This window comes from Montipora foliosa, chromosome 5, assembly GCF_036669935.1.
Source record: "Montipora foliosa isolate CH-2021 chromosome 5, ASM3666993v2, whole genome shotgun sequence".
NCBI lineage: Eukaryota > Metazoa > Cnidaria > Anthozoa > Scleractinia > Acroporidae > Montipora > Montipora foliosa.
In genome coordinates this window covers 32,107,040-32,121,918 of record NC_090873.1, presented here as the reverse complement: position 1 = coordinate 32,121,918, position 14,879 = coordinate 32,107,040, and the positions used below count along the sequence as shown (strand labels likewise).

General features: G+C 38.4%; 2 protein-coding genes across 6 annotated transcripts in view; one reads left to right on the top strand and one right to left on the bottom strand.

Moving 5' to 3' along the window:
* The window catches only part of LOC138003968 (WD repeat-containing and planar cell polarity effector protein fritz homolog), a 41,449-nt gene extending 40,210 nt beyond the window's left edge, over positions 1–1,239 (bottom strand). Inside the window, exons 1-2 of the mRNA XM_068850308.1 lie at positions 1,062–1,239; positions 575–622 (exon numbers count right to left, since the gene is read on the bottom strand). Of these exons, the coding sequence (XP_068706409.1) occupies positions 575–622; positions 1,062–1,122 (109 nt within the window). The 5' untranslated portion in view covers positions 1,123–1,239. The remainder of the gene's footprint in view (positions 1–574; positions 623–1,061) is intronic.
* A 6,804-nt stretch (positions 1,240–8,043) lies between these two features.
* LOC138003967 (neurochondrin-like) overlaps positions 8,044–14,879 on the top strand; it is a 104,742-nt gene continuing 97,906 nt past the window's right edge. For all 5 annotated transcript variants that reach the window (XM_068850303.1, XM_068850304.1, XM_068850306.1 and 2 more), the window contains exon 1: positions 8,044–9,400. In XM_068850303.1, coding sequence (XP_068706404.1) covers positions 8,074–9,400 — 1,327 coding nt within the window. In that variant the 5' untranslated portion in view covers positions 8,044–8,073. The remainder of the gene's footprint in view (positions 9,401–14,879) is intronic.

Below are 14,879 nucleotides of genomic sequence, written 5' to 3'. Positions count from 1 at the left end.
TTTGAATGAGTTCTGATTGGCTTAGAGTTGCTTTGTTGCTAAGTGAAATTTTATGCTCTATTAGCTCGTTCGGCAAACAACCTACACTACGTCACGAATGTTTATTCACGATCATCCTGTCCTTGCGGTGTAAGCGATCCGTTCTTTCAATAAAAGATAAACAGGCTATAATTTTGCGATTAGAGAAAGAAGAAAAAGGAACCAATTTATCAGCTGAATATAGCGTTAGTAAATGGCAGATCTCTGATATCCGCAAGAGTAAGGAAAAGATCATGACGTTTCCCGAACGGACAGTGAAGATGTAGACCATATTGTTTTCCAAACGATTTGCAAATGTTTTGTTTCACGATTAAATGTCACTTTCTTAATGTAATCAGTTTTTGTTCCTCATTAATATTCATATTCTCGATTATCCAGACCCTCGATTGTTCGGACTATTTTGTCCAGTCGCAATGAGTCCGGATAATCGAGGTTCGACTGTACTTGGAAAACACTTTAACTCTAAACGTTCTCAGTTCAGCCAAGGTACATGTAATAATAATAATCAAAAGTTAGGATAAAAAGAAACAAGTACCTGTGCCAGAAGTTTTTTCATGGTAAACATGTGTTCCTATGTTGGAACCTGGTAAAAACAAAAAAAAAAACAATGTAGAGTGCTTAGTACCTGTACATGTAACCGTAACTAACTCCAATATTTAAATAAATTTGGATCTGAGGATTATTTTCCAAGAACACAATGCCTGTAAATTGTACAATGTGACATGATGGAAGAAGAGGCCCTTAGCAACAAAAAGAATTTCTTAAGAACTGTGGGGACCAAAACAATCAATATTAACACCACAACCTTTAAGTAGGATTACATTAATTTATTATTATTGGAGGGATAATAATAATAATAATAATAATAATAATAATACACATACTTCAATTTTTTGTCATAAATAGGTCGTTTGGAACCAAGGTAACAATGGTGCAATGTACTGTAATGGAAGCGATCATAAAATGTCAAACAAACAGTGCATAATATTTCTGAACAGACCATTTTACAGTTTTGCACCCACCTGTCGAAGTTGCACACTTTTTTAAAGAGCAGAAATGTAAATGGCCAAGTAAACTGGCCATTTGAGTAACATAACACTAATTCTTTGTAATCTGCATTTCAACTTCTTCTTTGTCATTACCGTCTTTTGCTGCAAAAGGCACGTCGGCCATGTTTACGATAGTTACACAACCTCGTTCCCAGGGTCTACTCGGCTTTCAAGAGACCCTGGGAACGAGGTTGGTTGTGATGGAGCGACGAGTGCAGTGAGAGCGAATTTACTGTCATGCGCATTGTGAATCTTCTTTCGTGAGCTTATTCGTGAGCCATTAGAGCACGAGACGTTTTTGTCAACACGGTGGGTGGGTGCAAACACGGACGCCAAGTAGCCGAGGTGAAACTGGGTGGAGACCGGCGTCTCTGACTTGACTTGTTTGCGTTAACGGGGCGTTAACATGCCGCGTCAGTGATTTTACGGCATAGTGTACAGCAGTTTTGATTCTTTGTCTTCTTTCTTAATACTGAATCATGACTTCTTCAAGAAAGACAAGAGATATGCTTTTTCAAAGCTACAATCAAAGATTGATTTCAGAGGATGAACTTATTGTTTTATTGGAGAGAACACAGCTTGAAATTCTCCATCTAGTTACGATCGATAATACTGAAATGATTCTGAATGAAAAGCAAAGTTCATATCTGCCAGTGTTAGCTAATTTTGTCCCATCGATTTGGTACATTTCTGTAAAGGAAAGCAAATGACAGATAAAAATGAAGTGTTGCAAAAAAAGAAATTAAATTTGACGGTCATTTTACATTGCCATATTAATTTTTAAAGCTGTTAACGGTATGTTACCGGGATATATAAGTGACTTGTTCGTCGTACGTAATAATGTGAAGTGCTTGCGAGGTACCAACAAGCTAGTTGTCCCACGTAAGAAAACTTCAAACTTTAGCCTAAAATCTACAACTTTTATTGGTGCCAAAGTGTGGAATTCTTTACCGGATAAATTACTTTCAACGAAAATTCAACTACATCTGTAATGTACAGATTTCTATGATTCAGTGTAATAATTTTAAGAGTTAGGATTGTTTATTTATTGATATAGTTATAATGTTCGTTATTAATTGATCATGTATGTATGTATATATACATACATAATTTTTATTTATTTATTTCACTTTTCTCGGCTTATTAGCATGTATTTGCTAGGGGCCTAATCAGCCTCATCAACCCGAGTTGAAATAAAGCTACTTACTTATTTATCGATATTTACATGGTCTTTCTGGGAACGGTGTCTTAGATTACCAGCGCATTAAAATTTAAGACCACAGAGAAAAAAACACAAGCACATACAAAAGGATATATCAAGAAAAACAAATATTTTTCAAAAAAGACTTACTCTAGGTTTTTTGGCAAGACTGAGTCTCGGCGTCTGCACTGCTGTCGTTCATCAGCCGGTAGAACTGACAAAGAAGAGTTTCTTTCATAAATAATAGGAATTAGAAAGTGGATTGTCCAGGATTAGCAGGAAAACAACAAAAATCAAGCAAAAAAGCAGTTTTTGTTTTTCACCACTGACGCCAAACTTGAGGTTTGTGACTTGACGTCTGTGACATGTGACGTCAATTTCTTTGCAAAATCTCTTCCGGTCGCCGTCCGTGTTGACAAAAACGTCTTAGGGTTTTCATCCGAGCGCGCGCGCGTAAGCCACACTCGCAATTCATACGCTGCTCGCGTCAGCTTATGATTCAAACGGGTCAAATAAACAAATACCACTAATTTCGCTCATTTTTCTCCTGATTCCTATATATAAGGAATATTAATAGACATCTCCTATACACGAAAACTACGAAAATTCTTCACAAACGGTTTAATGGTCACTTAAATCCGTTTGTGTTGGCCTGTAGCGCCACTCGCGCGCGTACTCGAATGAGCCGGTGACGCATGCGTAAATGCTAATCTTCTAACCCCTTCATTTTTGCTGATTTTGCAACTTCACGCGTTTATATCTCTGCTTCCGGACGGTGGCCTTTTTCATTTTTTGCAAGTTAGCTTAGATTAATTTAAACCGTTTGCCTTTCAAATTCAAAAAACATCCGTAGGTGAAAAAAAAAATTAGAGACACATTTCAAAAAAAACTTATTTTTCTGAAAAACTGACTTACAGATTTTGTTAAATTTTAAATATTTTAGAGATTATTTCTATGGGCACCAAAATGGCTCCTTCCACTTCATTTGCCAACCTTTTTCTTGCCAAATTCGAACATGACGCGCTCACTAACGCACTGTATCTACCTCATACATGGCTCAGATTTCTGGACGATATTTTCGTTATTTGGACTGAAGGTTCAGATAAACTGAAAGTATTTGTCGATTATCTCAATAACCTTCATCCCACCATTAAATTCACTTGTTCGCATTCCCTCACAAATATTCCATTCCTTGATGTGATGGTCTCACTCAAGGATGGTCTCATAGAAACCGACCTTTACACTAAACCCACTGACAAACATCAATATTTACTTATCTCCTCATGCCACCCCACCCACACTAAACCAGAGTAAACGTTCCATTCCATCAGAGTTAATTAACTCTGATATAGCCTTGCACTTCGCCTTCGACGCATATGCTCCGACAATGACACTTACAAACAACGCTGTAAGGAACTTATGGACTACCTCGTCAATCGAGGTTACGAACTTAATTTCCTTAAAACTGTAGCGACAGCTGTTAAATTGCGCGCGCGTGATGTACGACACTTAAAGCGGCGCGCGCTTCAGCAACAAATTTTGCACGCGCAACATTGCGCAAGTTTTCAACAGGTTTCTCATTTAAGCTGTTTAACGCTCAGTTTCTAGACTTTGCATCCTTAAGAGTACTATTCCTAGTTGTTGGAAGTTTCTTTAACGTGTATTCAGTTATGTAAGGCTTTTTAATGCGTATTAGTTTCTCGTGTACGCTACCGTAGTCTCTAGATCTTTCGAGTAAGTTCTATGGTGTCGCAAAAACTCACGCGTAAGCGCCGCGACACCCAACTACCGTTATAAAAGGTTAATTTTATCGTTTACAAGATCAGTTGACGCAAGATATGTTAATTCACCACAAGTTAACAAGTTTTTCCAAGTTTATCATTGTTCTGGTGATCAAGGCAGCACCAAGGTAATTATCTTTGACGCTATTTTAGTTTGTTTATGTAAGCGGTTTGTAGCTTTACTCGCTTAAGTTCAATTTCGTCGCTTATAATTGTAAAATAAAGATTTAAGGCTTCAGTTAAAGTCAAGTTGTATACGACATCGTTTTACCGTTATTTGTAGATTGATCTTAAGTTTTTTGCTTTTACTTTTGTAACTTTCGAAGCGTGTAAGACATTTTTATATCCTGTTATTTTCGCAATCTTATTTTGTAATTTATTTGTATCTTTTATTTTAGTTCTCACGGTGTTTATAGAGTTTTAAAGGATTTTAATAAACATCAGTTTGTGAACAACGTCTAACCAAATCACTGGAGCAATAAAAACCCAGATACGACGTGCTTCTGACATTCCCCGGAACGACGCTCTTAAACCCAAACCTAAACAACAGACAGATACTGTTCCTTTCGTCATTACCTATAACCCCGCTTTACCTAACATATCCCGTATAATTCACAAACACTCTAACGTGCTTTATTCATCTGGTCGCTGTAAAAATGTTTTTACTAATCTCCCTTTAGTAGCCTACCGGTGTTGCAAAAACATTATTTATTTATTTATTTATAACAACTTTATTTGCAAAGAACATCGCAAAAAGGGTGCTGCCAGGGAAGAACTGAATCCTCATATACGGCAACCCCCAAAACAGATTAGAATAAAACAAATATATTAATAAACATTAAATATAGAAATATTAAGAAACTATAAAATATAAATACATTATACGGTCATTAAAAATATTTTAACTATAAACATGGAGAAAATGTAGAATATTTACAAAGAGTAAAGAAAAATGAATGGATAAAAAGATTACTGAGTCACGTTGTATAAATAACTTTTAAGACCTTTCTTAAATTTACTGACAGAAGTACAATGAACTAAATTTTCTGGCAGATCATTCCACTTATTAATATACCTAAGCCAAAAGGAGAATTTATAGATGTTAGTTCGAGCATATGGTGTCCAAATTTTGTAACCATGAGTAGACCTGGTACGACCTTTCGAAAACTGTAAGTAATCATGTAAATTGACTTTAGAAAAACCATTAATAAACTTAAATAATTGGACTATGCTAAGAAAGTCACGACGAGAGTGAAGACTTGGCCATCCCAGGTATTCTAAACGTTCATTGTACTCAATGGAACTCCCTAAAATCCATCTTGAGACATTCCTCTGAATTTTTTCGAGTTTATCAGATAGATATTGCTGGTGAGGATTCCACACAGGACACGCATATTCAATGGTTGGACGTACCATTAGTGATATTCTAATTAGAGCTAAATTGCCGGAACCTACTAACACCGACCAATCTGGGTCTCCATCCGGCTCGTTTCGGAGCAATAAAACTAGTTGCACCGCCTGTCCTTTTATTGAGCATGGCCGTAATCAATATACTTTTTATAGTACTGGACAAACCTTTAAAATCAAATCACATATTACTTGTGAAACCCCTAATGTAATTTATATGATTCAGTGCACTAAATGTAATCTTCAGTACATCGGAGAGACCAAACGTCGTCTTAAAGACCGCTTTAATGAACATAGGCGACCTATTATAAACCCCTTTTGTAGTTATACCCCCACTGCGGTTTCACGACACTTCCTGACCAGTGGTCATGCGGAGGATCACATGATCCTCATACCGCTCGAACGACTGCACACTAGCCGTGACTCCATCAGAAAGCTCGTGAGGCATTCCTCATACACAGAGAAAAAACACTGGAGCCTGCAGGCCTTAACAGAAGAGATGGAATGTAATTTAGTTTAGCTACCTTTTAATTTTCTTTTGTTGCTTTTATCTTGTTATCATGTATTATTCTCTTTCCTCTTTTTTATGCATTTCCGTTTTTATTAATTTTACACATCACGTAGCCTTTTTATGTCATTTCCGGTAAATATAAAGATCTTGTAACAAGCATTTATCCATTCAATAAACCTCAAGAAGGCTGGTGTTGGCCAGCCGAAATATTGTAACAACGCCTATGTTCACGTTGTCTTGACCAACCTTTGCAGTATATTTTCCATTATTTCTAACATTATCTGGTAACGCCGAATGGGAAGATTTCACCGTCCCGTTTTTGAAAAAAAGACAATATATCTTGATTTTAAGGCTCGAAAAAAACGAGCAATAAAAGCAAGGTGACACACGCTAACACCAACCCGGTGTGGCCAACACATCACGCATGCGCACAACCATTTCACCCGGTCAAATGTTAGCTACGCCATGCTGATGAGGCCCAAAAGGCCGAAACAGCTGTCCATGGCTGCTAATTGACCGGGTGAAATGGTTGTGCGCATGCGTGATGTGTTGGCCACACCGGGTTGGTGTTAGCGTGTGGCACCTTACTTTTATTGCTGTTTTTAATTTACGTGACACACTGATCTCTTAATGTGATCCACCTTCCCACACGCTTGCCGCGGGAGAACAGTTTTGCTGTTCCCAACCCAGCCTACCACATGTTTGGCATTTGGTGCTAAACACACCCACCTGGTATGTTAGCTACGGCATGCTGATGAGGCCCAAAAGGCCGAAACAGCTGTCCATGGCTGCTAATTGACCGGGTGAAATGGTTGTGCGCATGCGTGATGTGTTGGCCACACCGGGTTGGTGTTAGCGTGTGGCACCTAGCTTTTATTGCTGTCGAAAAAAAAACCTTATATCGTTGCCATGGTAACGTCATTTAGTAGGAAAATGTAATGTGAAAAATCTATGATGAGTACTTAATACCCTGGCCACATTTTGTCTTGATATGATTACCCTAACTGTATCTAAGGACAGAATAAGTTTATTTGTTTGAAAAAAAGGAGAAACTATTTCGAGCCTCCTTACGCTCTCTATTAGGGGGCTTAAGCACGCGCGTTTCTGAGACGGGGACGGTAACCGGAAGTGAGCTGTTTCCCCATTTAACTTATCTTCACACAACCAAATTTACAGTGCTAATTATCTTTTCTCCATTAGAGATGATTAGTATAAAAATATGGGAGACACAATTGTCCTGGCTCACGAAGTGTCCTCTTCTGGTTGCCGTTCGCGTCTCAGAAACGCTCGTGCTTAAGCTCCGCGATGACTTGAACAACCGCACCCTGTAATCAATACGCAGACGGCAGCCGGAAGAGAACATTTCGAGTGCCAACACAGTGGTGTCTCCCAGATTTTTATACTAATCATCTCTAATGGAGAAAATACTTCGAGAAGTGGTCAAAACAAGTTTACTCGACGAGGACCCACCTTGTTTTTAAGGGGAGGGGTGGTATACAAGATACTACCTACCTGATGAACCTCATGAAAAATTATTGACCTGAATACTGGAAATGAGGCATTAATAGTCTGTCTGCATGAGGCTTGCCTTGATAGGAAGTCAGCATAGCGAGGTTTGAATCTTCTCGTCAGTGCTTACTCTTGATAGGGAAGGGGTTATACAACCAAGAGATCATCTTTTAAAGTGGGAGGGATGGGGTTCAAAAAGATACCACCGTCTTTTTCGATGTATGGTGGGTCCTGTCCGTGTACAATTGTTTTGACTATTTCCCTAATAGCAATTCTCTATTTTCGAATTCCCCATAATACACTTTGTTTGCCCCCCAAATTTTGCATAAACTATTGTTTTCAAATGCTCTTGGGGACACTGCATATTCCCAAGAGCATTTGAAAACAATGGTTTATGCAAAATTTGGGGGGCAAACAAAGTGTATTATGGGGAATTCGAAAATTGAGAATGAGTAGCAAAGCAAATATTTCACTTCCGGTTGCCGGTCTCACCCAGTGCACCATGTGATTGGCTAATGCAACCAGCTGAGGACGCTAGAATTTCAGCTGATCTGTTCATTCCTTCGTTGCGATATCATGGAGAGGAAAGCAAGCCATAGCGTTATTGAAAGTGACTCAAATTTGTCGCTTCAGAAGTGTATTTTAGCCATCAATTCGGCTAGAAATGACAGCGAACGATTCGCAGCGCTGCTTCTGGTTACAAAAATTGTCAACTCAAACTCTGTGGAGAGTTTTGGTCGCCGAAGACTTTTCGAAGCGATTGGTTTCAATTTCATCAACCGGTTGCTGCGTTCGAGAAGACTACCCACGGGATGTCCCCATGACGTTTACCGTTCGTTAGCTTTTGCTATTCTCGCTTGTTTTGCGACAGATGAAGAATTTCTCCTCCATCCGGACATGATTTCGAAGATTCCATTGATCTTGAAGGCCGTAGCGAACAAGGAGAAAATCGAAAGCGATTCTACCACGGCTGATTGCTACCAAATACTTATTTCTCTGGCTTCTTCGTCTATAGGATGCCGCTATCTTTCCGACAAAGAGACATTTTCAACCATTTGTCAAATGGCAAGGGATATGAAATGTGCGCATTCGAAGAAAGCGTTTGATATTGTTGTTTGCATGGTGAACAATGGAACACATAGTGCTCGCTTGTGGGAAGAAGATAGAGAGATACTCCTTGACCTCTTAGAGACTTTGAGCAAGCGTTTTAAAGAAGCAGAAGACAAGTCAAAATTCGAATTTTGCAATGATGTCGTTCTTTTTTTGGCCAGTGTGGAGAAATCCTCGTTCGTGGAGACTGAAAGATTACAATGGGTGGATAACATATGCATTGGCGTGGCAGAAGTATTGCGCTCAAAAGTTTCTTCCCACGAAAGAGATCCGGCCATCGTTTTGGTTTCTCTGCTGATTGAACTTGTGGGGATGAACTTAATTATTGGGCGTATTCAACATGGATCGCCGGATCTGTTGATTTTAAGCACAACTATCGCTTGTATTGAGATAAGGATGATATTGGATGGGAGCACTTTAAACAATATCGTTCCAAGAAAAGCTGTTTTGGTCAGTTGTTACAGAATCCTAGAGGAAGCAATTAATTTTGTTGTTGTAAACAGTGAAGCGTTCAACTCCTCAATTGAAAGTCCTTTGCCGAAGACTTTAAGTGGTAAACTCCCAAAAGTTTATTCACTGGCCACTGAGGCAATGGCCTCCATCATCCACTTCCTCCAAAGTGTTGCCGACAATCAAGGAGAAGCTGATCTCCAACGAAGCCAGCTGGTTTCAGCCTCAGTGCGGGTCTTATGTGCCTGGATGGCGGAGGAAACTTCTGCACTTCAAGACGGAATCTCCAAACTGCTACCGTTTCTGCTTAAGTTGGCCAAGGAATCTATGAACATCCCCTCTGGTACTGTGATATTTTCTGTTTTCCAATCTTATTAGGCTTTCCCATTTAATTAAAGGTTAAAAAATCAACATCTGTTGGCACTGGAGTAGGGCTGGCGCATTGGTAAGTGCACTCGCCTTCCACTTTTGTGGCTTGGGACTGATTCCTGGGTCGGGTCTCCATTCTGATCCAAGAGAGTTTTCCTGGGGAACTCTTAATTGTTTTCTCCTCTCCTCCAAAAACAACATTTAATTTGGTTTCTTCTGATTTCAGTTGATTTGTAGTCTCCCCAATTAGTACAGCACTCGTGCTCGGCTAAATATCCTTGAGACTTAAATAAAGTAAATATGATTACTAATATTCATATTATTATTGACACTTTTTGATATCGCGGTTTTACATGATCAATAGCATAACGAGACTAGCTATAGTGCGAGGCTATGCTATATAATTTGCAAATATGAATGTTCGGTTAGATTATTCCTTTCAACGTTCTGCTCAGTTCCTTCTCTCTCTTATAGGTATAAAACTTCTTAACTACTGTATTTACCCGTGTATAAGTCGATCCCATGTATAAGTTGACCCCCCATTTTTGATGGGAAAAAAAACGCAATTTCTTAATTTCTTTGTCAAATGTTCATGGGACACTAATCTTGTATTCTTCGATTTCTGGAAATGTGGATACACAAAAAAATCAGGGCCTCAAGCGCTTAATAGTTTTTTTGTTCAGCAGCTGTATGCGGGCATTTTGTCCTTGAGTTTCCAAAAAGTTCACTGAAAATCAAACATGTAAACCTCAAACTCACCAGTTTCGTTGTTCAAGGATAAAGGGCTTTAGAGGATAAGCACAATGCAGCATCACAGAAGCAGGAGTCAATCTTTGAAAATAACTTACGAACGATGCGAAAATGTGCAAGGTTTAATTGGTCCTTGACTTACAATGTGTGGTTCCAGAAAATATCCATACCCCCCCCACGGAGGGTTTTTTCCAGTTTGACCCCCCACCCCACTGGATTTTCCGTTCCAGAGGGCTTCACGTTACTCCACCCACCCCCTGGAATTTCCATGATTTTTCCACTTGGTCCCCCATACCCCTTGGAAAAAAGGAGACTGTAATAAGAGCTGTAATAAAAATTTCATTCTCTCAAAAACGACCGTGGAAATTCTAGACGTATTCACAGATGCTTCGAAATGTTGAAACTAACAACTGAGCTTATTTAACCCTTTAATGTCCTGGCAACTAGCTGACCTTTTCTCTGTTCAATTAAAAGAAGTAAATTCATTTAAAAATCAAAAAAAAGAACTGAAAGTTGGCGCTATTTTAAGTCTATTGTATACGTTTTGTAACCCAGTCGAAGTTTAAATTTATGCGTAGTAAAAACAACATATCAAATTGTGTTGCACACAAAGGAAACTATTTATTGCAGAGTTATTTTTGCTGTCACAGCAAAACTCGGGAAAATACCTCAGTGCTAATGTCCGTGATATTTTTTTATGTTGCGGGTGTAATTTTTATCCACAGTAGTATAATTTGTGAACCATACTGTTTGCATTATTTTTCGTGTGTGTTGCTGTGAACTGACTTCGCTTATCAGCGGGAATCATAAGCCGTCACGCAACATGTTTTTTTCAACAGCTGTTTATCAAAGGTCGCTTAAATTTTTGTCATTCACCAAGAACACTTCAGTAAAGTTATATGCTTTGTCTCTGTAGTTTGTAAATGACAGTACATTTTTTATTCCCTAGGATTTTTCAACTAGTCTCACATTTCATGTGTGAAACATACTTTTCAAGTTCAATCCGGTAACTAAACAACCAAATGAAACCTTCGTCGTCTCTCATCGTCGTCGACGGCTTCAAATACGGCAGGACAAAATTATGGCACTGAAATTATCGACTTTGCTAACATTTACAAACTCATAACTACACGGATAATGATGAAACTATTTCATAACCTGGTTATCGAAGGTTTGAAATTCGCAGAAATTTTGTACTGAACAGGAATAACATGAGTATAATCAAATGATCTCAATCAACTGACTGCACAAATAATGCCATCTGAAAAAGCAACAGATGCATTTAAGCTAAAAACAAGCTTTAAAGATCTTTAAAAGTCAGCCTTTTTTTTTTTTTACTTCACGTCGAACATGCTGCTCAGGAGAGTTTCTCAGTGCTATCTGTGTCGTCTGGCGGCGGAATAATAGTGGAAAATATATGAGAAGGAATCTTATGTTTATTTCAACGAATTGAATTTTCCAGTTTTCTTGGTTACCTTGAAGAATCAATTGGAAAAGTACGTAAGTGTTTATGCGATCGCATTTCAAAACCTCTGGAAAAAAAAGCTCTTTATGTACCCCCCTCCCCTTCGGAAATTTGCCTCTTTCAGACCCCTCTACCCCTCGGAATTTCCGTAACCCTCCGTGGGAGGAGTATGGATATTTTCTGGAACCACACAATTTCTCAAATGACAAACAAAACAAAACAAAACTCATAAACAAAACAATACGAAGTTTGCAAAAGCATTTAAATCTGCCAGGTTTGTATAAAGAATTAAAAAAACAATCATTACCAACCAGCATTTTCACGCTAACACGACTGACGATGCTTGCACGCAAACACGCAAACACGCCAGGTTACTAAGCCGTTGAACGGTCGTGTTTTATTTGAAGAAACAGAAATGCCTTTTTAGAGCTTTACGCCTTTGGAAAACGAAAATTTCCAGTGTCTATTTCATATTTGTGCCTGTAAGTTTCTTCAACATTTAGAGTTGGACAAATCCCTTTTATTTCAACTGGAATTGCTTACATTCGTTTTGAAGTCTTTTGTCATTCATTTTGAAGTCTTTTACAATGTACGTCGGCTTTTGTCCACTGCGTTCGTTATGCCCAAGACAACACTATTATGTTAATCTTGAATAAATTACTTAGCTGGAACTTGGCTCAAAATCTTTGACCCATGTGTAAGTCAAGGGCGATTTTTGGAGCTTCTTTTGAGGCCGTAAAAGGTTGACTTATACACAGGTAAATACGGTATTTCAACATTTTGTGATATGATCCACTTCTGGCTTTCATCATTAGATATTGCGTCTCTTCTTTGTTCTTTCCTGTTAAATGCTCATTGAGATCATTCTTCAGTCTTTGGTGGTATTCTGCTAGGAAATCGAAAACTACATTTACTTGGTTGACTTTGTAATCGGGGTATTGATGTTAATACCCGCCCTTAGTTCTCTGTATTTGTCTTGCTTGGTCTTCCACCTATTATTATTATTATTATTATTATTTATTATTATTATTATTATTATTATTATTATCATTATCATTATCATTATTATTTTTACCAAAAGAGGATGTTACATGTTGAAACTGATTTTCTTCTCTAATCATTCCATTCACCTAGGTTAAATTATAAACATCCCTTTCGGTACAATAATTGTAGTTTGTGCAGCATATTACAATTGTACTGTGATATTGAGTATTGCTCCATTTTATATTCTAGTAGTGTGGAAGGACAATGAAGTGGTGTTACATGAACCTACTGTAGTTTAAGGGCCTTGCTCCCATTAGTCTCTTATAGCTCACTGAAGAGTATATTCAGGGAAGCTATATAACAATTTCTATTAGAGAGATGTATCCAGGTTTTCAAATTTGGGGGTCCTCTGGAACCCCTTTTTGAAAAATTTGGGCGTCCAGCTAATTAATATTCAAGAATTAATATGCGATCTATTGCTTCTTAATTGCTGCTGCGGTATCCTTTCAGATTTCTGATTGCACAAAAATACCGTTTTATCCCTCCCAACGAATATGTACTTACCGTATTTACCCGTGTATAATACGCACTTTTTTTCGCACAGCTCCGAAAATTGAGATGCGTATTATACACAGAATCCATTGTTTTAGACACGCGTCCCTCCTTAGCATAAAACCGAAGACTCATTGGCTTTTGATTAAAAAGTAAAAGGCTTGACCCAGATCCACTAATAAATTAACCTTTGTTTAAATGAACAACTGAACAACATAGCCTTCACTTTTGAGCGATAAACTGAAACATCAAAATGGCCACGAAACTCCGCTGAAGATCATCCGATTTCACACTGTTATATTATAAAATTTTGCAAAGAACACAACTACCTACTACATGTTACTGGAAATATGGACAAAACGCCACTGATCTTCAATATGCCGCGGAACCGAATGATCAACATTACACCGCAGAGAAGAAAATTAATATCACGCAACTGTTTTGTTGGTGCGTGCTGGTGATGGATCAAAATTAAGACCAATGGTGATTTTCAAGAGGAAAACGGTGCCTAAAGTTGAAAACAAGCACAGGGTTATCAGTGACGCCCAAGAGAAAGGCCGAATGGATGCCAAAGGAATGAAGAGTTTGGCGTGCTCCACGTGTTGGGACTGGGGAGACGAAGAAGCCTGCTTGTTTATGCTTTCGAAGCTCATGTTACTGGAAGCATGAAAGCAGCCGTTTACAGAGAAAACACCAATTTAGCAGTAATTCTTGGCGGATTGACCTCAGTTCTGCCTGAAGAGATGATTGAGTCGTATTTTGTCAAATATGGAGTAGTAAAAAAACCTTGATAACACACAAGACGATCTTGTGGACGGACAACACAATGAACTTGTCGGTGACGAATCTTGTGCGAGAGAAGTGCTGTTTGATTGTGACTACGAGTTTAAGGTTTCAGTTTTTAAACACTTTACATAGGCTTATTTACTTTACTGTTGTATGTAGCGGAGCAAATTTTCTAATCCAGGAAATGGATTTTTTTCACACTAGTTTTGCTGTTTGCTCTAACTTTTTTTTTTTCAAAATGCAGTCCAAAATTGGGGTGCGTATTATACACGGGCGTGTATTATACACGGGTAAATACGGTAAAATGATCAATTTCTTTGAAACTGTTGTGCCTGTTGATTCATCAGTCAAAATGTATGGGCTGTTAAAGCTCCACTAGCCTGCAAACGCAGAGCTCCATCGATCACATCTGAAAACGTCTCGAGGAATCCGTATGCTGTAGGAACTGTTGGTCCCAGTTAATAAATGATCTAGATATCCACAGCAAAAAAAACAGAACTGAATCTCAATTTTAACAACACTTGAGGTGTAATTTAGGAACAAAAGAGTAAACAAATGTAAGCGTTCGATACACAGTTCATTGTCGGCCCCTGCGGCTGTGACTTCGCCATGGCCAATGTTAATAATCAAGTGACTGAATACATTTAAGTTTCATGTTCAACCCGTTAACTTTAACACTCCGAAGAAAAGTTGCATCATTTGCAAAAAAGACAAGTTACGAGCAAAACAAGAACCAAAACGATGACACGTGCACGCCCGGAATTAATATCAACAGGCCAGGGTCGCACAAAACAAAAATTTAACATACTTTGCCGTTGGAATCTCTGTCGTTTCACTCACGATAAGCGAACTAATGCTTGAAATTCACTTGGAAAGCATGCAACAAACTGAACTTCGACTGAAATGTTTTATTATT